This window comes from Scardinius erythrophthalmus (assembly GCF_964197995.2).
Source record: "Scardinius erythrophthalmus genome assembly, chromosome: 1".
Taxonomy (NCBI): domain Eukaryota; kingdom Metazoa; phylum Chordata; class Actinopteri; order Cypriniformes; family Leuciscidae; genus Scardinius; species Scardinius erythrophthalmus.
This window is the reverse complement of record NC_138221.1, coordinates 35,090,510-35,112,100: the sequence shown is the minus strand read 5'-3', so window position 1 is coordinate 35,112,100 and position 21,591 is coordinate 35,090,510. Positions and strand designations below refer to the sequence as shown.

The 21,591-nt window shown below is 35.9% G+C and overlaps 5 protein-coding genes and 1 long non-coding RNA gene across 6 annotated transcripts; 3 read left to right on the top strand and 3 right to left on the bottom strand.

Moving 5' to 3' along the window:
• The first annotated feature begins 1,345 nt into the window (after positions 1-1,345).
• On the top strand, positions 1,346-2,477 carry LOC308694799 (hemoglobin subunit alpha-1-like). The gene is made up of 3 exons (XM_081372554.1): positions 1,346-1,477; positions 1,577-1,784; positions 1,868-2,477. The coding sequence occupies exons 1-3, from the start codon at positions 1,383-1,385 to the stop codon at positions 1,994-1,996; spliced, it is 432 nt and encodes a 143-aa protein (XP_081228680.1). The 5' UTR covers positions 1,346-1,382; the 3' UTR covers positions 1,997-2,477.
• A 4,064-nt stretch (positions 2,478-6,541) lies between these two features.
• LOC308701467 (hemoglobin subunit beta) lies at positions 6,542-7,377 on the bottom strand. Its single transcript, XM_081383780.1, has 3 exons — positions 7,184-7,377; positions 6,869-7,091; positions 6,542-6,754 (listed from the first exon to the last, which is right to left on the bottom strand). The coding sequence occupies exons 1-3, from the start codon at positions 7,273-7,275 to the stop codon at positions 6,626-6,628; spliced, it is 444 nt and encodes a 147-aa protein (XP_081239906.1). The 5' UTR covers positions 7,276-7,377; the 3' UTR covers positions 6,542-6,625.
• A 1,555-nt stretch (positions 7,378-8,932) lies between these two features.
• On the top strand, positions 8,933-9,546 carry LOC308704548 (hemoglobin subunit alpha-1-like; the record flags this gene model as incomplete). Its single annotated transcript, XM_081388940.1, has 3 exons — positions 8,933-9,027; positions 9,127-9,334; positions 9,418-9,546. The coding sequence occupies 3 exons, from the start codon at positions 8,933-8,935 to the stop codon at positions 9,544-9,546; spliced, it is 432 nt and encodes a 143-aa protein (XP_081245066.1).
• Positions 9,547-11,495: 1,949 nt separating this feature from the next.
• LOC308704523 (hemoglobin subunit beta) lies at positions 11,496-12,331 on the bottom strand. The gene is made up of 3 exons (XM_081388894.1): positions 12,138-12,331; positions 11,823-12,045; positions 11,496-11,708 (listed from the first exon to the last, which is right to left on the bottom strand). The coding sequence occupies exons 1-3, from the start codon at positions 12,227-12,229 to the stop codon at positions 11,580-11,582; spliced, it is 444 nt and encodes a 147-aa protein (XP_081245020.1). The 5' UTR covers positions 12,230-12,331; the 3' UTR covers positions 11,496-11,579.
• Positions 12,332-13,883: 1,552 nt separating this feature from the next.
• LOC308688395 (hemoglobin subunit alpha-1-like) lies at positions 13,884-14,495 on the top strand (the record flags this gene model as incomplete). Its single annotated transcript, XM_081361409.1, has 3 exons — positions 13,884-13,978; positions 14,078-14,285; positions 14,367-14,495. 3 exons carry the CDS (start codon positions 13,884-13,886, stop codon positions 14,493-14,495), a joined length of 432 nt encoding a protein of 143 aa, XP_081217535.1.
• Positions 14,496-17,207: 2,712 nt separating this feature from the next.
• On the bottom strand, positions 17,208-20,270 carry LOC308705403. Its single transcript, XR_014031914.1, has 3 exons — positions 20,164-20,270; positions 19,019-19,057; positions 17,208-18,729 (listed from the first exon to the last, which is right to left on the bottom strand). It is a non-coding gene; the product is annotated as an uncharacterized lncRNA (long non-coding RNA).
• Between the last annotated feature and the right edge of the window lie 1,321 nt (positions 20,271-21,591).

Below are 21,591 nucleotides of genomic sequence, written 5' to 3'. Positions count from 1 at the left end.
CCTTTTATTTTTACAGTGTATGGCTGGTTCAGAAACCTCTCAGATTTCATTAAAAAGATCTGCAATATAAGCGTCCTCCCATGCTGGCGACCCGAGTTACCCAAAATGAACGCAACAACACTTTTGGAGCCAAAGGAGCTAAATTAGCATCTGACCTTGCCAATACCTGGGGCCCAATCACATATAGGCCTACATTAATTTTCCCCCACACGGACTTAATGGCCTGTCCACTCAACCATGATCAGTTAGAAACTTTAATGCTGCTATACCACTAATTAATTGTTGGTTATAGGTTGCGTTTATTTATATCAGTCACTCGCCCATCATATAATCCTGCAAAACATATGTCAGAAATTCTGATCAAATGACGTTAATCCAATCTGAAAATTAGCTTTTCACTTCGTACTTATCAGCGCCACAACACGAGCAGCTTCAATGAGCCAAAATTAACTTAAAATGAAGCAGGACTGATATGATATGACTTGATATCTGTGTCCCGTAAACAGTTAAATAGCGCGAGGCACTGGTCATTTAAGGTAATCTGCATTCAAATCATCATTTGATGACTCCAAACATTTATTTATTTGTTTATTAGGTTGATGGAATTACAGAATAAAGTATAGGCTAACTAAACATGCAGATGTATATTTCTATTTTAATATAGTTTCCAAAGTCCTGTTGCAAGTCTTAAAAAGCTGTTGAACTGTGAGCTCCATAATTATCTACACTTAAGTGAGACGCCCACAGACAAGAACTTCGTTTGATAACAGGCCATTTCAAAGATAGCACACATTTCTCAGCAAGGCGTGGCAAGAATTACACAATGTTTAAATGACAAAGTTCATTTGGAATAATTTGATAAAATCAAGTCATTTTATCATATTATACAAAATATAAAAATGCAAGATAATCAAAAGGAAGAAGGAAAGAACAACAACAACAACAACAACAACAACAAAAAAAAAAAAAAAATAACAGAGCATGCGTGCTATCACAAAAAAAGTGTAATATTTAAATTGCTTGAATGTGGAAAGTTATGTTTTGCAGTGGAGCTCCTCAAAATGTAAAACAAAACAAAATAAAAGAGTTTATAGAAGTATTGCCTTATGTAAGCCTATTCATTCAAATAACAGATGGATAAGTGATAATTTAATTAACTTCAATTTAACTGATTAAAGAATGGACGAAAATACAGTTTACAAAGTATATTGTAAAATAAAGTGGGGCATTCAAAAGTTGATAAGTCTTCCAAAGCTTGATAAGTCATCTTTGGGGGTGTGAGGAGGGTCTTGGGTGTTTCTTTCTGATGGCAGTATAAAACAGCCAGTCCTCTTGTCAGCACTCTACAGAAGTTTTCTGCAAACTAAAGTCATCCTTCCACGATGAGTCTCACTGCCAAAGACAAAGCTGCCGTCACAGCCCTTTGGGCCAAGATCTCAGGAAAAGCTGACGAGATCGGACACGATGCTCTTTCTAGGTAAGGTTTATTATGGTGTGCTGTAATATGCTAATAGTCATAGCTTAATGTTTTCTCCTGGTGTGTATCTGAAATTCAATTCAACGTGTCTGCCTATAGGATGCTGGCGGTCTACCCACAGACCAAAACCTATTTCTCTCACTGGAAAGACCTGAGTCCCGGCTCTGCTCCAGTGAGGAAGCACGGGAAGACTGTGATGAGTGGCGTTGGTGAGGCTGTCAGCAAAATCGATGACCTTACTTCTGGACTTCTGAACCTCAGCGAGCTTCATGCTTTCCAGCTGCGAGTTGATCCCGCCAATTTCAAGGTAAAAGCACGAAAGTTCGTCTTAATTTTGTCATACTCTCGTAGTCGCGGTAACCTGAATTCGCTGTCTGTGTTTTCCCATAGATTCTGTCCCACAACATACTCGTGGTTCTGGCCATTCTGTTCCCCACCGATTTCACTCCTGAGGCCCATGTTGCTATGGACAAGTTCCTCTCTGCTTTGTCTCTGGCTCTGGCCGAGAAGTACAGATGAGCGCGAGTGGTTGTTCAAGACCAGACGGATGCCTTTCTGTCTTATTATGATGCAATAAACGAATATGCAAAACTTTAACTAAATGTCTTTGCTGCATATTTTATCAAGCCATAAACCTGTCTCATTTGCATATTTAAACGACATTTCAGTGTTTGCAATTTGTAATGTAATCAATCAACTGGGGAAGTATGGTGATATCTATTGTCTATTAGTGTTTTTTTTTTTTACCCTATTCACCTGGGGTGTCTTGCCTTTAACTCTCAGTGTCTGCTTGTCAGTAAATTAATGTTTTAAAACATCGCTTTGTTGTCATGAAATGAAAACAATTAGTGAAAGGAGAGAGACTGCGCAGTCTCACATCAGAACACTAACAATGTTTATAACTGTTTAATACATTGTATATAAGACTGCCATCATGAACATGAAAGTATAATGCTGATTTAGCATGATACCCATTGTAAACAGTTTTACTGCAAAATCTAAAATAAAATAAAACAATCGACAAATAAACAAGCAAATAAAGGTAAACAACTTTAAACTTTAAAACGTTTAAATGACCAAGCATTGCAAAATAATTGCTCAACCTTATTGAGTAACATCTCTACTCGGTCTGTAATTTTGGGGGGTTATATAATTGTTAATTTTTTTTTTTAATTGTTACAATCTATTTATTAATATTTATTTAATAATTTATATATATATATATATATATATATATATATATATATATATATATATATATATATATATATATATATATATAGATAGATAGATAGATAGATAGATAGATAGATAGATAGATAGATAGATAGATAGATAGATACGTCTCTGACTATATAATTTTGCCCGATGTCGTTCTGAGCTCCTGTCATTCAACTTTCATTAAAAATAATAAAATATTTATATTTAATATATTCATATTTAATATGTAAAATATAGTCACAGATGAACGTATTATGCAGTTTATTTGAATTAAAACATGTCCATAATTGAAACCTGTCCCAGCAAACATTGGTCCGACGGCAACGTCGTGTCCCTGGCCAAAAATAGTCGCGGTATGACGGCATAAATCGGCAAAAATATGTAACACAGAACATTTCCTAAAAATGCATTCAGATACATTTGTACATGTCTACAGTTCTCTGGGGTTGCATGTTTGATTGTTATTTTGACTTTTAGCTACGTGTAGTTCAATATAGTGTATCGGGTGAGAGGACATCACCTGGCGACGTCTTTTACACGTGCATTTATAGTCCATCATGACCCTCCATCATGAAATCCTTGTGAAATATGCAAAAGCTGTGCTTAATCCTTGAATGGTAAATACTGCAAAAAAATGTGGAATGTATGCATATACATGTAAAACAGAAATATATCTGGTCACCATTTATGTCCAAAACTGTGCTGCCAAGATGTAACAAAAGATCTCCCGACATTACCAAATCCCGCGATAGGTTAGATTATCTCACGAGATGTTAACGCGTTTTCCCCATAGACTCACTCCGGAACACTGAAGTTTGAACAACCACGAAGAGAGGAGGAATTGAGGTCCATATTATTAGAAATCTACTGTTGGGTACGTACATTTTGTATTATTAGATTCACGTGCTAGAGTTTTACTTGTTGGATATGAATGAACCGAAAGAAATGATGCCCACATTGTCAACTGAAATTGGCTAACATTAACTGAGTTTGGCTAAAATTAGCTAGTAGGCTAAAAGTTAATTTGAACTTATACAACAGTATACCATAGTATAAAGTATGTTTAATGATACAGTCAAAGTTATTACTGTAAATTATTAATGTAGCCTTTTGAGAGTTTCTTTCAGAAAGTAAATTATCTGAAGTAGAATGAAATGTTTAACGTTAGCTGGATTTGAACATGTATGTTTTCAGTAACTGCTTTACAAATATTTTGTAATTTTAGAATTGCTAAACATGTCTATTCAGAGGACATCACAGCCCACCTGTCTTTATCGGAAATGTCCTGTTCACTTTCTCACTGTTACACACCTAGTTAAGGGTCTTTCTCAAGGGCACCACAGTGGTATTGAAGAGGCAGGGGACAAATGCTGTTCCCCCCGCCCCCCCCCCCCCCCCGAAAACTGATCTAACACCAATTTAAAGCAGAACATCTATTATACAATAAAATAAAATGTAATGCATGTTGATTACCTTTTTCTAATGTTTCATTCATGATTCATTCATCTTGTTCCATGTTTTTTTTTTTTGTATTTAGCTGAAGACCATAAAAATATTTTGAAAATAAGTGCATGTCATTTACCTCAAATTTTAAATTTTCATTTATTTTAAAAATAAATATATTCTCTTCCCTTAGATGCTGTGAAGAGGTGGAGCACACATGCTACAGACACTGAAATTGATGCAGCAATGGCAGAACACCTGAAACACACTCCAGGAAGAGCTGGGGGTGGTGGATACAACAAATGAGCCAAACAATGTGTTTAAGTGATAGTTCACCCAAAAATGAAAATTATCATCATTTACTCAACCTCATGTTTCATACCTGTATATCTTTCTATGTTATGCTAAACACAAAGATGTTTGGAAGAATGTTTGTAACCAAGCAGATGTCGCTTCCCATTAACTACCATAATCATTTTTTCTCCAACAATGGTAGTCAGTGGATGCTCTATTTGCTTGGTTACAAACATTCTTCAAAATATCTTCTTTGGTGTTCAGCAGAAGAAAGAAACTCATACAGGTTTGGAATTTGGTAAGTAAATTACATAATTTTCATTTTTGGGTGAACTATCTTTATATAATAATTCAGTATTTTGCAATTGGTATTTTAGTTTGGTTAACAAATCGAGAGCTTAGAAATATAAGGTTCTATCTCCGTTTATTGTAGTTTATTGAGGATCAAAGTTTTTAAACTCGGTTTATGTTTTGTGAGATGGAACCTTTTTATTTTAGTAATAACTACTAACAAAATATTTTTTTACAAAAATAACACCACACAGGCATTAATAAACACCTAATGGATCAGATTGTCAAAAACTCAATTTCGACCAAAAGTGGAGATAGAACCTTATAATTCTAAGCTCACGAAATGTTAAACATTGAAAAAAATAAAGAGAAATTTTGGCTGTTCAAGATCAATAAAATGTTGTGCTTAATCAGAACATGCTTCTTTTTTGCTTATGTCCACAAATAATGTGTTATTGTTTTTGATGTACACGTGATCAAAACGTTTTATTGACGTTCAGGTCTGACTGGACCAATTTTGGACCTTTTTAGAACCTTTGTCAAGATGTGTAAACCTCAAGACTTGATTGCCTTTCACGGTGTTATACAATAGGTGTGTGATTATTTTATATGCAGGCTTAGCCTATATATACACTTAAATTATGCAGCAACACATTTAAACACATGACGACGCATTTAGACGTCCAGGGACGCGCAGAGGAGACGTGGAATTCACGGCCAGAAAAGACGTCGGTTCAACTTCCATTTTGGAACTATTTTTCAACCATAACGGGACGTCTCTGTCGGACGTCTTTTCAACGGTCATTAAACGTCCAAATGTTTGCTGGGGTAGTTCAATTTTAATTTGAATGTGAGCACGGTCGAATAGCTGTTTACAAAGTTAAAAAGTTAAAATTTAAAAAGTTTCATAGGCTTTGGTTTAATGGTGTGTCCTGAATCTATACATAGCCTATTCAACATTGAGAGAACTCTGACCAAAGTAGAATAATAAATAATACAAAAATATTTTTGTATATTTTAATACTTTTTTCTTTTGAATACGTTAAAAACAAATATACTAGTCAACTTTAAGTACAAAATTAAATGAGTCTTATTTGTTTGAGATACTTTGAGACTTTTTTTTTTTACACAATTTGTACGAGACGGATGGACTTTCAACTTATTCTATTTGATGAAAATAACATCATATCATTAGTGAACTCTGCAACGACGGGTAAATTGTATTTGGTTATGTTTGTAGCAGACGATTAAAACATCAAATATTGCAACATGTATAAACATTGAAAAGCTGAAAAAAATTGAATTTATCTTCATGAATTTGTGTTAATATTTGTATCTTTTTCTAATAAGCTCATTGGACTTTAGGCCAAAGGCTAAATTAACTGTAAACTCTCAAACTCTATTATATCTCTGAAATATATTTCAACATCTTGTATATAATTACAAATTAATTTTAGTTTAAGATGACACAATGCAATGTTGAGTACATTATTCTTTGACAGAATGTATATTACATCCTGTGCATAAAATGGTTCATTTTATTTCGTCTGTTTGTTGAAATAGAACTTGAAATATAGCCTGGACCTAATCTGCATTTATTAAAGTTATTTTAAGTATTATTATGAGAGGTGTTCAGATTAAGTTATGCACGAATTTGCTGCCTATTTTAATATAAGTTTATCTGTTAGAAACAGTTTATCTGTTTTACCAAGGTTTGTTTTATTTTAATATTAAAGGTTGTCTGCAGCAGAAACAATCCCAAAGACACAAAGAGTGAATTCATGCGAATAAAGAACACACAATGCACTGAATATTGCATTCTGAAATATTTATTTGCTTAAACTCAGAAATCATATTCTAAACATCAGATGATCCTCTGTGCACAAGCAGGTTTAGTATCTAGTGATACTGTCTTCCAAGGGCGGAGACCACGACGGCGATGAATTTCTGAAAAGCGGCCTGGACTGCAGGTGTGAATCCAGCACCCATTTGTGCAGCAACAACGATGGTTAAGCAGTCAGCCAAAAGCTGTGGGAGGACAGAGAGCAGTGATATATACACAGATGAGATACGTGAACAATGAAGCCAGAACAAGACCATATAGCCTATTAATGAACGACGTTACTTGAGCGTCAAACTTACCCTGAAGTTATCAGGATCTACGTGGAGCTTCTCGGAGTGCAGCACACTTAGTTCAGCATAGGTGGCTTTAATGTTGTCCATGTTCTTCACAGCCCTGTCCAGGCCACCGAGCACAGTTTTACCGTGAGCAGCAACCATGGGGTTTCCCATGATGGCAGCGGCGTTGTAGAGGTTTCCAAAATTGCCGAAGTACCGCTGGGTCCAGGGGTACACGATAAGACATCTACGAAACACAATGAGAAGAAATCATTTTATCAGAGCAGTTTCGAAACTAGTTGCCTGCCTTAAAGTTAAAGTATTGCTAAGACTCAATACCTTGCCAGGGCTTGGGGACCAACGACGTCGTAGTTAATCTTGGAGAAGACGTCCTGGATGGTGGCCCTCTCAAATTCTGTCCACTCAACCATGTTTCCAACTTTAGATGTTCAGACTAAACGACTTTAACAGAAGCTGAAGAATCCTGTGAAGAGAGCGTTTCAGAGATGTTCTTTTAAATGCGGTTCGTCACCACACCCCTTAGCAGGCCATTGGGTGATAAGTTTGTGGGTTGTTTCAACCACGTCCATCCAAGAGATTCATATCATAGACTACTTACTTTTCTAATATCTACAAAAACTAAACTTAAACAGTTAATTCTAACAGTTTGTCGAGAAATAAACTGAAACAACAAAAGGCCAAACAAGATTCTGTTCAAAACTTAATTTAAAAGTCATCGGTTTTTAAACAATTATTGTCGGATGATTAGGATTGGATACTGTAGCCTGTGAAAGAATAAATTCTGAACAGAATGTAACCTGAAAAGAGAGTATGTTTTCTCAGATCTCTGCCTCTTCATTTTCCTCTGACGTGTTTATTAGACAAATTATTTGGTTCTTCTCTCTTAGAGATCCATAAGACGCCTCATTTGCCACATTTTGCCGTCAAGGAGTCCTCCATATCGGACCGGGTAAGACTGTGCATAGCCTATAACTCTAGAATAACATATCAATAAAATAGTTACTGAAGTAGTGAGGGCTAGTGAGTATTACAATAACATAGGATAGGCCTAAGTAATATACAGGAGGTACGTCCACGGACTGGCTCTCTTCAGCCTTCCTTGAGGTTTGAGTTGTCATGCTTGCCACTGGATGAAGACAAAGATAAATGAAAAAATATAAACGAGACACGATTAGATGACTAGCTAAAAAAAAAAAAAAAAAAAAAAAAAAAAAAAACACACACACAACTATTCTTTGGACATGAGTTGGGTAACTGAAGACATGGTTTAGCCAACATGAGATCGGGCTGGGTTTAGCTCTGTCTCTAATTCTGACAGCCTGACATGTCCTGTCAAAGTCACGTGCTCACTGCACTGCACGCAAGACTCACTTGCGATTTAGTTTAGTTTATAACATTATAAGCTGAGACTTCATTAGAATCATATAAACTCTATTTCTGTTAAAGTCTCAGCTTACTAAGCATTATCGCTAGCTATTAATAGTCTGACTGTGGTGGTCAACTAGCTGCCAACATGATGTTAGGAGGACCAACAACCAGAAACGACTATTCAGTCCTACCTATAATTCCCCGAAATATGTTTTGGATTGTGCCACGGTTTGTATAAACCCAAGGCTGCAAGGCATAGGCTATATTCTTCAGTCCTCTAATCCCTGCCGTGTGGGTTTTTCTGAATTGTGTCTGAATTTTTGGTTTTATAAACACATCGAACTCCTGATCTGTGTTATGTCCACATGTGTTTTAGTGTGCGTCTATTTTACACTCTTGTTTTTTTTTTTTTTTTCTTGACCGGGTGGTTGGTGAATGATGGTGAATTATTAAATTAACTTCAATTGAATGAATTGCAAGATAATTGAATACAAATGAATAAAAAATACAGCTTTGCAAAGTATATTGTAAAATAAAGTGGGGCATTCAAAAGTTGATAAGTCTTCCAAAGCTCGATAAGTCATCTTTGGGGGTGTGAGGAGGGTCTTGGGTGTTTCTTTCTGATGGCAGTATAAAACAGCCAGTCCTCTTGTCAGAACTCTACAGAAGTTTTCTGCAAACTAAAGTCATCCTTCCACGATGAGTCTCACTGCCAAAGACAAAGCTGCCGTCACAGCCCTTTGGGCCAAGATCTCAGGAAAAGCTGACGAGATCGGACACGATGCTCTTTCTAGGTAAGGTTTATTATGGTGTGCTGTAATATGCTAATAGTCATAGCTTAATGTTTTCTCCTGGTGTGTATCTGAAATTCAATTCAACGTGTCTGCCTATAGGATGCTGGCGGTCTACCCACAGACCAAAACCTATTTCTCTCACTGGAAAGACCTGAGTCCCGGCTCTGCTCCAGTGAAGAAGCACGGGAAGACTGTGATGAGTGGCGTTGGTGAGGCTGTCAGCAAAATCGATGACCTTACTTCTGGACTTCTGAACCTCAGCGAGCTTCATGCTTTCCAGCTGCGAGTTGATCCCGCCAATTTCAAGGTAAAAGCACGAAAGTTCGTCTTAATTTTGTCATACTCTCGTAGTCGCGGTAACCTGAATTCGCTGTCTGTGTTTTCCCATAGATTCTGTCCCACAACATACTCGTGGTTCTGGCCATTCTGTTCCCCACCGATTTCACTCCTGAGGCCCATGTTGCTATGGACAAGTTCCTCTCTGCTTTGTCTCTGGCTCTGGCCGAGAAGTACAGATGAGCGCGAGTGGTTGTTCAAGACCAGACGGATGCCTTTCTGTCTTATTATGATGCAATAAACGAATATGCAAAACTTTAACTAAATGTCTTTGCTGCATATTTTATCAAGCCATAAACCTGTCTCATTTGCATATTTAAACGACATTTCAGTGTTTGCAATTTGTAATGTAATCAATCAACTGGGGAAGTATGGTGATATCTATTGTCTATTAGTGTTTTTTTTTTTTACCCTATTCACCTGGGGTGTCTTGCCTTTAACTCTCAGTGTCTGCTTGTCAGTAAATTAATGTTTTAAAACATCGCTTTGTTGTCATGAAATGAAAACAATTAGTGAAAGGAGAGAGACTGCGCAGTCTCACATCAGAACACTAACAATGTTTATAACTGTTTAATACATTGTATATAAGACTGCCATCATGAACATGAAAGTATAATGCTGATTTAGCATGATACCCATTGTAAACAGTTTTACTGCAAAATCTAAAATAAAATAAAACAATCGACAAATAAACAAGCAAATAAAGGTAAACAACTTTAAACTTTAAAACGTTTAAATGACCAAGCATTGCAAAATAATTGCTCAACCTTATTGAGTAACATCTCTACTCGGTCTGTAATTTTGGGGGGTTATATAATTGTTAATTTTTTTTTTTAATTGTTACAATCTATTTATTAATATTTATTTAATAATTATATATATATATATATATATATATATATATATATATATATATATATATATATATATATATATATAGATAGATAGATAGATAGATAGATAGATAGATAGATAGATAGATACGTCTCTGACTATATAATTTTGCCCGATGTCGTTCTGAGCTCCTGTCATTCAACTTTCATTAAAAATAATAAAATATTTATATTTAATATATTCATATTTAATATGTAAAATATAGTCACAGATGAACGTATTATGCAGTTTATTTGAATTAAAACATGTCCATAATTGAAACCAATTTTAATTTGAATGTGAGCACGGTCGAATAGCTGTTTACAAAGTTAAAAAGTTAAAATTTAAAAAGTTTCATAGGCTTTGGTTTAATGGTGTGTCCTGAATCTATACATATTCAACATTGAGAGAACTCTGACCAAAGTAGAATAATAAATAATACAAAAATATTTTTGTATATTTTAATACTTTTTTCTTTTGAATACGTTAAAAACAAATATACTAGTCAACTTTAAGTACAAAATTAAATGAGTCTTATTTGTTTGAGATACTTTGAGACTTTTTTTTTTTACACAATTTGTACGAGACGGATGGACTTTCAACTTATTCTATTTGATGAAAATAACATCATATCATTAGTGAACTCTGCAACGACGGGTAAATTGTATTTGGTTATGTTTGTAGCAGACGATTAAAACATCAAATATTGCAACATGTATAAACATTGAAAAGCTGAAAAAAATTGAATTTATCTTCATGAATTTGTGTTAATATTTGTATCTTTTTCTAATAAGCTCATTGGACTTTAGGCCAAAGGCTAAATTAACTGTAAACTCTCAAACTCTATTATATCTCTGAAATATATTTCAACATCTTGTATATAATTACAAATTAATTTTAGTTTAAGATGACACAATGCAATGTTGAGTACATTATTCTTTGACAGAATGTATATTACATCCTGTGCATAAAATGGTTCATTTTATTTCGTCTGTTTGTTGAAATAGAACTTGAAATATAGCCTGGACCTAATCTGCATTTATTAAAGTTATTTTAAGTATTATTATGAGAGGTGTTCAGATTAAGTTATGCACGAATTTGCTGCCTATTTTAATATAAGTTTATCTGTTAGAAACAGTTTATCTGTTTTACCAAGGTTTGTTTTATTTTAATATTAAAGGTTGTCTGCAGCAGAAACAATCCCAAAGACACAAAGAGTGAATTCATGCGAATAAAGAACACACAATGCACTGAATATTGCATTCTGAAATATTTATTTGCTTAAACTCAGAAATCATATTCTAAACATCAGATGATCCTCTGTGCACAAGCAGGTTTAGTATCTAGTGATACTGTCTTCCAAGGGCGGAGACCACGACGGCGATGAATTTCTGAAAAGCGGCCTGGACTGCAGGTGTGAATCCAGCACCCATTTGTGCAGCAACAACGATGGTTAAGCAGTCAGCCAAAAGCTGTGGGAGGACAGAGAGCAGTGATATATACACAGATGAGATACGTGAACAATGAAGCCAGAACAAGACCATATAGCCTATTAATGAACGACGTTACTTGAGCGACAAACTTACCCTGAAGTTATCAGGATCTACGTGGAGCTTCTCGGAGTGCAGCACACTTAGTTCAGCATAGGTGGCTTTAATGTTGTCCATGTTCTTCACAGCCCTGTCCAGGCCACCGAGCACAGTTTTACCGTGAGCAGCAACCATGGGGTTTCCCATGATGGCAGCGGCGTTGTAGAGGTTTCCAAAATTGCCGAAGTACCGCTGGGTCCAGGGGTACACGATAAGACATCTACGAAACACAATGAGAAGAAATCATTTTATCAGAGCAGTTTCGAAACTAGTTGCCTGCCTTAAAGTTAAAGTATTGCTAAGACTCAATACCTTGCCAGGGCTTGGGGACCAACGACGTCGTAGTTAATCTTGGAGAAGACGTCCTGGATGGTGGCCCTCTCAAATTCTGTCCACTCAACCATGTTTCCAACTTTAGATGTTCAGACTAAACGACTTTAACAGAAGCTGAAGAATCCTGTGAAGAGAGCGTTTCAGAGATGTTCTTTTAAATGCGGTTCGTCACCACACCCCTTAGCAGGCCATTGGGTGATAAGTTTGTGGGTTGTTTCAACCACGTCCATCCAAGAGATTCATATCATAGACTACTTACTTTTCTAATATCTACAAAAACTAAACTTAAACAGTTAATTCTAACAGTTTGTCGAGAAATAAACTGAAACAACAAAAGGCCAAACAAGATTCTGTTCAAAACTTAATTTAAAAGTCATCGGTTTTTAAACAATTATTGTCGGATGATTAGGATTGGATACTGTAGCCTGTGAAAGAATAAATTCTGAACAGAATGTAACCTGAAAAGAGAGTATGTTTTCTCAGATCTCTGCCTCTTCATTTTCCTCTGACGTGTTTATTAGACAAATTATTTGGTTCTTCTCTCTTAGAGATCCATAAGACGCCTCATTTGCCACATTTTGCCGTCAAGGAGTCCTCCATATCGGACCGGGTAAGACTGTGCATAGCCTATAACTCTAGAATAACATATCAATAAAATAGTTACTGAAGTAGTGAGGGCTAGTGAGTATTACAATAACATAGGATAGGCCTAAGTAATATACAGGAGGTACGTCCACGGACTGGCTCTCTTCAGCCTTCCTTGAGGTTTGAGTTGTCATGCTTGCCACTGGATGAAGACAAAGATAAATGAAAAAATATAAACGAGACACGATTAGATGACTAGCTAAAAAAAAAAAAAAAAAAAAAAAAAAAAACACACACACAACTATTCTTTGGACATGAGTTGGGTAACTGAAGACATGGTTTAGCCAACATGAGATCGGGCTGGGTTTAGCTCTGTCTCTAATTCTGACAGCCTGACATGTCCTGTCAAAGTCACGTGCTCACTGCACTGCACGCAAGACTCACTTGCGATTTAGTTTAGTTTATAACATTATAAGCTGAGACTTCATTAGAATCATATAAACTCTATTTCTGTTAAAGTCTCAGCTTACTAAGCATTATCGCTAGCTATTAATAGTCTGACTGTGGTGGTCAACTAGCTGCCAACATGATGTTAGGAGGACCAACAACCAGAAACGACTATTCAGTCCTACCTATAATTCCCCGAAATATGTTTTGGATTGTGCCACGGTTTGTATAAACCCAAGGCTGCAAGGCATAGGCTATATTCTTCAGTCCTCTAATCCCTGCCGTGTGGGTTTTTCTGAATTGTGTCTGAATTTTTGGTTTTATAAACACATCGAACTCCTGATCTGTGTTATGTCCACATGTGTTTTAGTGTGCGTCTATTTTACACTCTTGTTTTTTTTTTTTTTTTCTTGACCGGGTGGTTGGTGAATGATGGTGAATTATTAAATTAACTTCAATTGAATGAATTGCAAGATAATTGAATACAAATGAATAAAAAATACAGCTTTGCAAAGTATATTGTAAAATAAAGTGGGGCATTCAAAAGTTGATAAGTCTTCCAAAGCTCGATAAGTCATCTTTGGGGGTGTGAGGAGGGTCTTGGGTGTTTCTTTCTGATGGCAGTATAAAACAGCCAGTCCTCTTGTCAGCACTCTACAGAAGTTTTCTGCAAACTAAAGTCATCCTTCCACGATGAGTCTCACTGCCAAAGACAAAGCTGCCGTCACAGCCCTTTGGGCCAAGATCTCAGGAAAAGCTGACGAGATCGGACACGATGCTCTTTCTAGGTAAGGTTTATTATGGTGTGCTGTAATATGCTAATAGTCATAGCTTAATGTTTTCTCCTGGTGTGTATCTGAAATTCAATTCAACGTGTCTGCCTATAGGATGCTGGCGGTCTACCCACAGACCAAAACCTATTTCTCTCACTGGAAAGACCTGAGTCCCGGCTCTGCTCCAGTGAAGAAGCACGGGAAGACTGTGATGAGTGGCGTTGGTGAGGCTGTCAGCAAAATCGATGACCTTACTTCTGGACTTCTGAACCTCAGCGAGCTTCATGCTTTCCAGCTGCGAGTTGATCCCGCCAATTTCAAGGTAAAAGCACGAAAGTTCGTCTTAATTTTGTCATACTCGTAGTCGCGGTAACCTGAATTCGCTGTCTGTGTTTTCCCATAGATTCTGTCCCACAACATACTCGTGGTTCTGGCCATTCTGTTCCCCACCGATTTCACTCCTGAGGCCCATGTTGCTATGGACAAGTTCCTCTCTGCTTTGTCTCTGGCTCTGGCCGAGAAGTACAGATGAGCGCGAGTGGTTGTTCAAGACCAGACGGATGCCTTTCTGTCTTATTATGATGCAATAAACGAGTATGCAAAACCTTAACTAAATGTCTTTGCTGCATATTTTTTCAAGCCATAAACCTGTCTCATTTGCATGTTTAAACAACATTTCAGAAATGTTTGCAATTTTTAATGTAATCAATCAACTGGGGAAGTATGGTGATATCCATTGCCTAGTTTTTAGTTTTTTTTTACCCTATTCACCTGGGCCACCTGTCAGTGTCTGCTTGTCAGTAAATTATGTTTTAAAACATTGCTTTGTTGTCATAAAGTGAAGACAATTAGGCTGGCAAATGGAGAGAGATACGGCGCAGTCTCACATCAGAACACAAATAGCCCAGCAAACATTTGGACGTTTAATGACCGTTGAAAAGACGTCCGACAGAGACGTCCCGTTATGGTTGAAAAATAGTTCCAAAATGAAAGTTGAACCGACGTCTTTGACGTCGTCTGGCCGTGAATTCCACGTCTTTTCTGGCCGAGAATTCCACGTCTCCTCTGCGCGTCCCTGGACGTCTAAATGCGTCGTCATGTGTTTAAATGTGTTGCTGCATAATTTAAGTGTATATATAAGCCTGCATATAAAATAATCACACACCTATTGTATAACATCGTGAAAGGCAATCAAGTCTTGAGGTTTACACATCTTGACAAAGGTTCTAAAAAGGTCCAAAATTGGTCCAGACCTGAACGTCAATAAAACGTTTTAATCACGTGTACATCAAAAACAATAACACATTATTTGTGGACATAAGCAAAAAAGAAGCATGTTCTGATTAAGCACAACATTTTATTGATCTTGAACAGCCAAAATTTCTCTTTATTTTTTATAATGTAACATTTCGTGAGCTTAGAATTATAAGGTTCTATCTCCACTTTTGGTCGAAATTGAGTTGTTGACAATCTGATCCATTAGGTGTTTATTAATGCCTGTGTGGTGTTATTTTTGTAAAAATAAAAAAATTGTTAGTAGTTATTAATAAAATAAAAGGTTTCATCTCACAAAACATAAACCGAGGTTAAAAACTTTGATGCTCAATAAACTACAATAAAAAGAGATAGAACCTTATACTTCTAAGCTCTCGATTTGTTAACTAAACTAAAATACCAATTGCAAAATACTGAATTATTATATAAAGATAGTTCACCCAAAAATGAAAATTATGTAATTTACTCACCAAATTCCAAACCTGTATGAGTTTCTTTCTTCTGCTGAACACCAAAGAAGATATTTTGAAGAATGTTTGTAACCAAGCAAATAGAGCATCCACTGACTACCATTGTTGGAGAAAAAATGATTATGGTAGTTAATGGGAAGCGACATCTGCTTGGTTACAAACATTCTTCTAAACATCTTTGTGTTTAGCATAGAAAGGTATACAGGTTTGAAACATGAGGTTGAGTAAATTATGACAATTTTCATTTTTGGGTGAACTATCCCTTAAACACATTGTTTGGCTCATTTGTTGTATCCACCACCCCCAGCTCTTCCTGGAGTGTGTTTCAGGTGTTCTGCCATTGCTGCATCAATTTCAGTGTCTGTAGCATGTGGGCTCCACCTCTTCACAGCATCTAAGGGAAGAGAATATATTTCTTTTTAAAATAAATGAAAATTAAAAATTTGAGGTAAATGACATGCACTTATTTTCAAAATATTTTTATGGTCTTCAGCTAAATTCAAAACAGCATTTGTCCCCTGCCTCTTCAATACCACTGTGGTGCCCTTGAGAAAGACCCTTAACTAGGTGTGTAACAGTGAGAAAGTGAACAGGACATTTCTGATAAAGACAGGTGGGCTGTGATGTCCTCTGAATAGACATGTTTAGCAATTCTAAAATTACAAAAAATTTAAAGCAGTTACTGAAAACATACATGTTCAAATCCAGCTAAACATTTCATTCTACTTCAGATAATTTACGAGGCTGAATCCAGCTTCTTATTCGCAGCTTCTTATTGACGCTATCCGTTCCACCTTAAATGACGCGAACTTCCGCGTTTGATGGCTTCTTATTGACGCTCAACTTAGGGACCGTGCGGTTTTTCTCTTTCGCGTTTTTTAACGAAATTGTGTTACTTTTGTGTCTATTTTCAGAATAAAAGTATAATAAAAAATGTTTAAATGCAAATAACACTGATATATCAGCGAAAATGGACTGTAAAAATATAAAGGCACATAAGGCTACACTGTAAAAAAATCTTTTGTTGACTTAACTCATTATTTTTTGTTATCTTTTTGCATGGATTTTTTTGAGTTTTACTAACTTATTTATAAAAGTGTACCTGACAAATTTGGGTAAGTTTACCTGACAAGTTATAATGTACAATGAACTGATTTAATTTAGTTAAGTAAACTTCGAATTTAAGTTCAGTCAACTAAAGCTAAGTTTTCTAAACTAGATCCAATAAGTTCAGCAAACTAAAGATTAGTTTTCTAAACTACACCCAATTAGTTCAGTCAACTAAAGTTAAGTTTTCTAAACTACACCCAATAAGTTCAGCAAACTAAAGATTAGTTTTCTAAACTACACCCAATAAGTTCAGCCAACTAAAGTGGTGTTTTAAAAACTGCAGCAGTACCAAATAATGAATTACTACTAGAACATTAATTTGTAAAATACATTTGATTTAAAAAAATATGTAAAATTGACGATCACTGATACAATTTACAATAAGTTAATTAGTTAAGTCACCTTTATTTATATAGCACTTTTTACAATACAGATTGTATCAAAGCAGCACAGTGATAACATGAAAATAATACAACAAAGTTTGTTTCTAGGAGAAAATTGCGTCATCTTTCACCTTAAGTAAGGCAAATCAATAATATTGTTGAATATTAAATGTCCCTAACTAAGCAAGCCAAAAGCCAAGGCAACAGTGGCAAGGAACCAAAACTCCATCAGGTGACAGAATGGAGAAAAAAAACCTTGGGAGAACCCAGGCTCAGTCACTCAGTTCACCTCTGAGCAAAGAACGAACAGTGTATGATTATGATTCAGGCAGCATTACAGGTCAGAAGTCAGATTGGATCAGAACATTCAGAATATTATCCAGTTTCATCTGACTGGAAGTCGGAGTCACGCCGGTATGGAGACGAGTTTGTTGAGGATCAGTGCTGATGGCTGTAGTGTCGATGAGGCCTTCACAGGGCTGATGAGGCTGGCACTTCAGGGATGCGTTGTGGACGTGTCCAGGCGCAGGTCCACCACCTGATCTGGATACGGCCCGGATCCGGCTGACTTCAGTAAACCTTGGAATAAACAAAAAGACTAACATTAGCGTAGATGCCATTCTTCTTATGATGTAACAAGAACATCAGGTGTTATATACAATTCAATTTTTTTTTGCAATGAACTGCAATGAAATTGCAGAAAACAACCTTGTGAAAAGGTGTTTTACACCTGTCTCAATGCATGTCTTGTGGATTAATCTGTTACATTAAACAAGATCAACCCACAGCATTCAATATAGAAACATCCTTTGTTCCAAAAGATACCGTTTAAACATTGTTTAACACATTAAAGACCTATGAATTGGCTTAAATGCCATTTTAATATCAACTAAGTTACCAATTATTTATGCTCTCAAGCTTCAACAAATTCATCAATTAAACTAAACACTCTAAAATGCCACTCCCACAACATACCAACACATGAAACATCCTGTTCACAACATTCCTTTCAAAAAGAAACTATGAAAAGCATTAAAGGTGTTGTTCCAACCCTGTAAGACTTTCGTTCATCTTCGGAACACAAATTAAGATATTTTTGATGAAATCTGAGAGCTGGCTCACTCCTTCATAGACTGCTGGGTAATCGATATTTGCCAGCCCAGAAAAAATTGTAAAAACATTGTTACAATAGTCCAAGTGACTACAGTGGCTCAACCTTAAGTTTATCAAGCAACGAGAATACTTCGTAAAAAAAAGAAAAGAAAAAATACTTTTTTCAACTATTCTTTTTCTTCTGTGTGGGCCTCAAAATTAGTTCACGAGAGCGCCACAACCATTTCCAATATCAATAAAAACAGTAACATTTAAAAGTACAGATATAATAAGTCACTTATTTTACACACATCAATTCAAATTGATAGTTAATTTTAATGATTGCCAAAGATTGCAGTGAAAACTCACCTGTATCTGGTGCTCTGCAACTAATAAATCCGGTTGGTGAACAAGCTTTTAGTCAACTTGACGGAACCTGTGAGTCAACACGAGGAAATACAATGAGCGAATCTTCTATGTGCAAAACACTCTGATTTGAAATACACTCAATAATCTTAAATTTGTGACAATATCATGACTAATTCACCCTATTATCAAGATTTCTTAAAACATGAACATAAGCGTGATGACATGGCGCAAGATCCAAACTACGAATAGAAATAATGAAAACATTCAAACCACAGACGTATTAATTGTACGTATCACCCATATCGATTCAATATGACATTTACTTTTGTAATTCAAAGATTGTGGTCAAAACTTACGTATATCTGGCGCTCTGCAACTGAGTTGAATTGAAGTGACTGAGGTAAAAAAGAAAGAAAAAAAGACTCATATTAGCTTGTGCAAAAATGGCATTATATGACCCCTTTAAATTTGTGACAACATTGTGAATAATTCACCCTATTATCAAGATTTCTTAAAACATGAACAAAAGCGCATTGAAATGGCGCGAGGCAAAATCCAAACACTGAATAGTAATAATGAAAACCGTGACATTTCAAACCACAGACGTATTACTTGCTATTTATTAGGGGTGGGCGATATAGCCTCAAAATTATATCACGATATTTCAAGAATATTTGCGATAATGATATTTATGACGATATAGAAAAAAAAAGTTGACAATTTTTTTTATTACATTTATCTCACCTAAATGTTTGCTCACTCATTGTGTTTTTACAATTGTTTTACAAAAAAGTAGCAAAAAATATATACAAAATAATAAAGATACAAATAAAGAGAAAAGTTTTTGGGTAGGTCTAACACTAGTATTCAGAAATGCTACAGAAACTGTATAAGGTAATCAAATGTAAAATAACACTGATAGTCCTGACTAAATTAAATGCATAGGATATTAATTCTGATTCCTTACAATGAAAGCTATCTTTTGTTGTTTTGACGACAATGACAGACACATATGGCTGCTGTGCTGTCACTTTTAGAGCTAGTGCCCGGATCCATTACTGTTTTCATGATGCTGCTGACTGTCACATTGTCACACGCGTTTTATGCTAATTCCAGACATAACCGACTGTTTATGAATATACTAACCACGACCGGCATTTTTACACAATTTTGCGTGTTCACGATATAATCCGTGAAAAGGAACTTTTGTTACTCGCGAGCTATTCGTGAGACGGCTTTACTGTATACATGTATACATGTATGCACGCAGAGTAAACAGAGCGCGCGAGAGTACTGAATAGTTTAAAATCGCAAATGTTTAAACTGATAAGACTTAAAAAAAAGTGAAAATGATAAACTTTAGTTACGATGCAAGTGACCGTCATGTCCTGACTGCTAAACACGAGTGTGGTATCGACGCTTGACTTGTGCAACCCATTTTGAGAGCGAGAGAGAGAAGACGCGGCACTGGTTGATAATATTGCATCTTGGAGAAACTCACACGGTTGGTAATACTGCGTCTTGGAGAACGTTTAAAAATTATTGATTTGATCGTCATTGGAGGCTGACTTGCTGCTCTCACGCTCAGACAGGTGTTGTTGTTGTGCGTGCTAGGGAACGTAATGTGCCATACGTCATTGCGTCGCTATATCAGTGATATCGCGATATGACGCTTTTTTATCATGTAAAAATTTATACTGGTATTATCGTGGACGGTATGATATGGCACAGCCCTACTATTTATATCACCCATAACGATTCAATTTGACAATAACTTTTTTTTTAATTCAAAGATTGTGGTGAAGACTTACCTATATCTGGTAGAGCTCTGCAACTGAGATGAAACTGAGGTAAAAGAAAAAATCCTGTTTGGTCCGTTGGTGAACAAGCAGCTTTTAATCGACTTGACTGAAGCTTGAACACAAGGAAGTAAAAAAATCAGTGAATCGTCTATGTGCTCAAATCCATCCATGATGGATTGAATCTGACCATGAATAAAACTGCTAGACAATTTTTTAGTGTAATTTAATTAATCTGTGCTCATAATTGTAAATAACAGGTTAGAGTGATATAATAATAAAAATGTAACAATACAAAGCAATTTTGTTAGTTGGACAGCAACAAGAATGGAAATAAAGCAAGTCAAAGTGCTTTCTTGCCGTTTCATTAACTAAATAAAATACAAGATAACTTGGGAAACTAAATGGTATTCAAACAAAAACTATTTTTGTGTGTTACCTGATGAATGACTCTGTTCTTTGAAGAGCAGCAGTATTTGAGAAGAATGGCAGCATTTACCAACTGGCCTGAAAACAATCATATATATAACTTGCACAGTACATTACATCATAATAAAACTAAGTACATGGTAGATTTCTACACTTACTAGAACATTAAAACAAACAAATGGAGTGATACACTGCACTTTAACAAATATGATATATTTTTAAGTACATAGCTAAAACCTTTTCGGCCTTGTCTGCCTCACATCAATCAAAAGTCAGCTTCCTTCAGTGTTGTTTCTGAAGCCTCTGAGGACAGTTGAGAAGAAAGTGTCTAAAGCCCTATTCGGACGGGACTAGTTTTCCAAACGACGTTTGAGTTACAATTCTTATCAACCTACGTCTGTGATTTCATGTACGGATTCGGACGGGACTAACATCTCCGTGTTTATTACCGAGGTAGGAGTGTCTGTTTTACATGTGGGCATTGCAGAAGATCACGTGTTCAGAATGCGTGGATTGCGTATGGTCATTTGAAATTAAGTACTTTTAAAATTAAGCACTTTGAAATATAAAGTAAAACGTCCTAACGTATTTAGTGTTTTGTAAACCTTTTATAAAAATTGTAGTATAAAAAAAAAAACTAAACATAGATTTATCATCATGATTTTATAGAACTGGGTTCTTATAATAAACCCACCGGAATA

Bases quoted from the DNA above. Each gene is read 5' to 3' on its own strand.
- LOC308701467 (XM_081383780.1), bottom strand. From the start codon at position 7,275: ATGGTTGAGTGGACAGAATTTGAGAGGGCCACCATCCAGGACGTCTTC. The intron at 7,092-7,183 runs GTATTGAGTCTT...TGTGTTTCGTAG, and splicing joins GGTCCCCAAGCCCTGGCAAG to ATGTCTTATCGTGTACCCCT. The intron at 6,755-6,868 runs GTAAGTTTGACG...GTCCTCCCACAG, and splicing joins TAGATCCTGATAACTTCAGG to CTTTTGGCTGACTGCTTAAC.
- LOC308694799 (XM_081372554.1), top strand. From the start codon at position 1,383: ATGAGTCTCACTGCCAAAGACAAAGCTGCCGTCACAGCCCTTTGGGCC. The intron at 1,478-1,576 runs GTAAGGTTTATT...GTCTGCCTATAG, and splicing joins GGACACGATGCTCTTTCTAG to GATGCTGGCGGTCTACCCAC. The intron at 1,785-1,867 runs GTAAAAGCACGA...GTTTTCCCATAG, and splicing joins TTGATCCCGCCAATTTCAAG to ATTCTGTCCCACAACATACT.
- LOC308704523 (XM_081388894.1), bottom strand. From the start codon at position 12,229: ATGGTTGAGTGGACAGAATTTGAGAGGGCCACCATCCAGGACGTCTTC. The intron at 12,046-12,137 runs GTATTGAGTCTT...TGTGTTTCGTAG, and splicing joins GGTCCCCAAGCCCTGGCAAG to ATGTCTTATCGTGTACCCCT. The intron at 11,709-11,822 runs GTAAGTTTGTCG...GTCCTCCCACAG, and splicing joins TAGATCCTGATAACTTCAGG to CTTTTGGCTGACTGCTTAAC.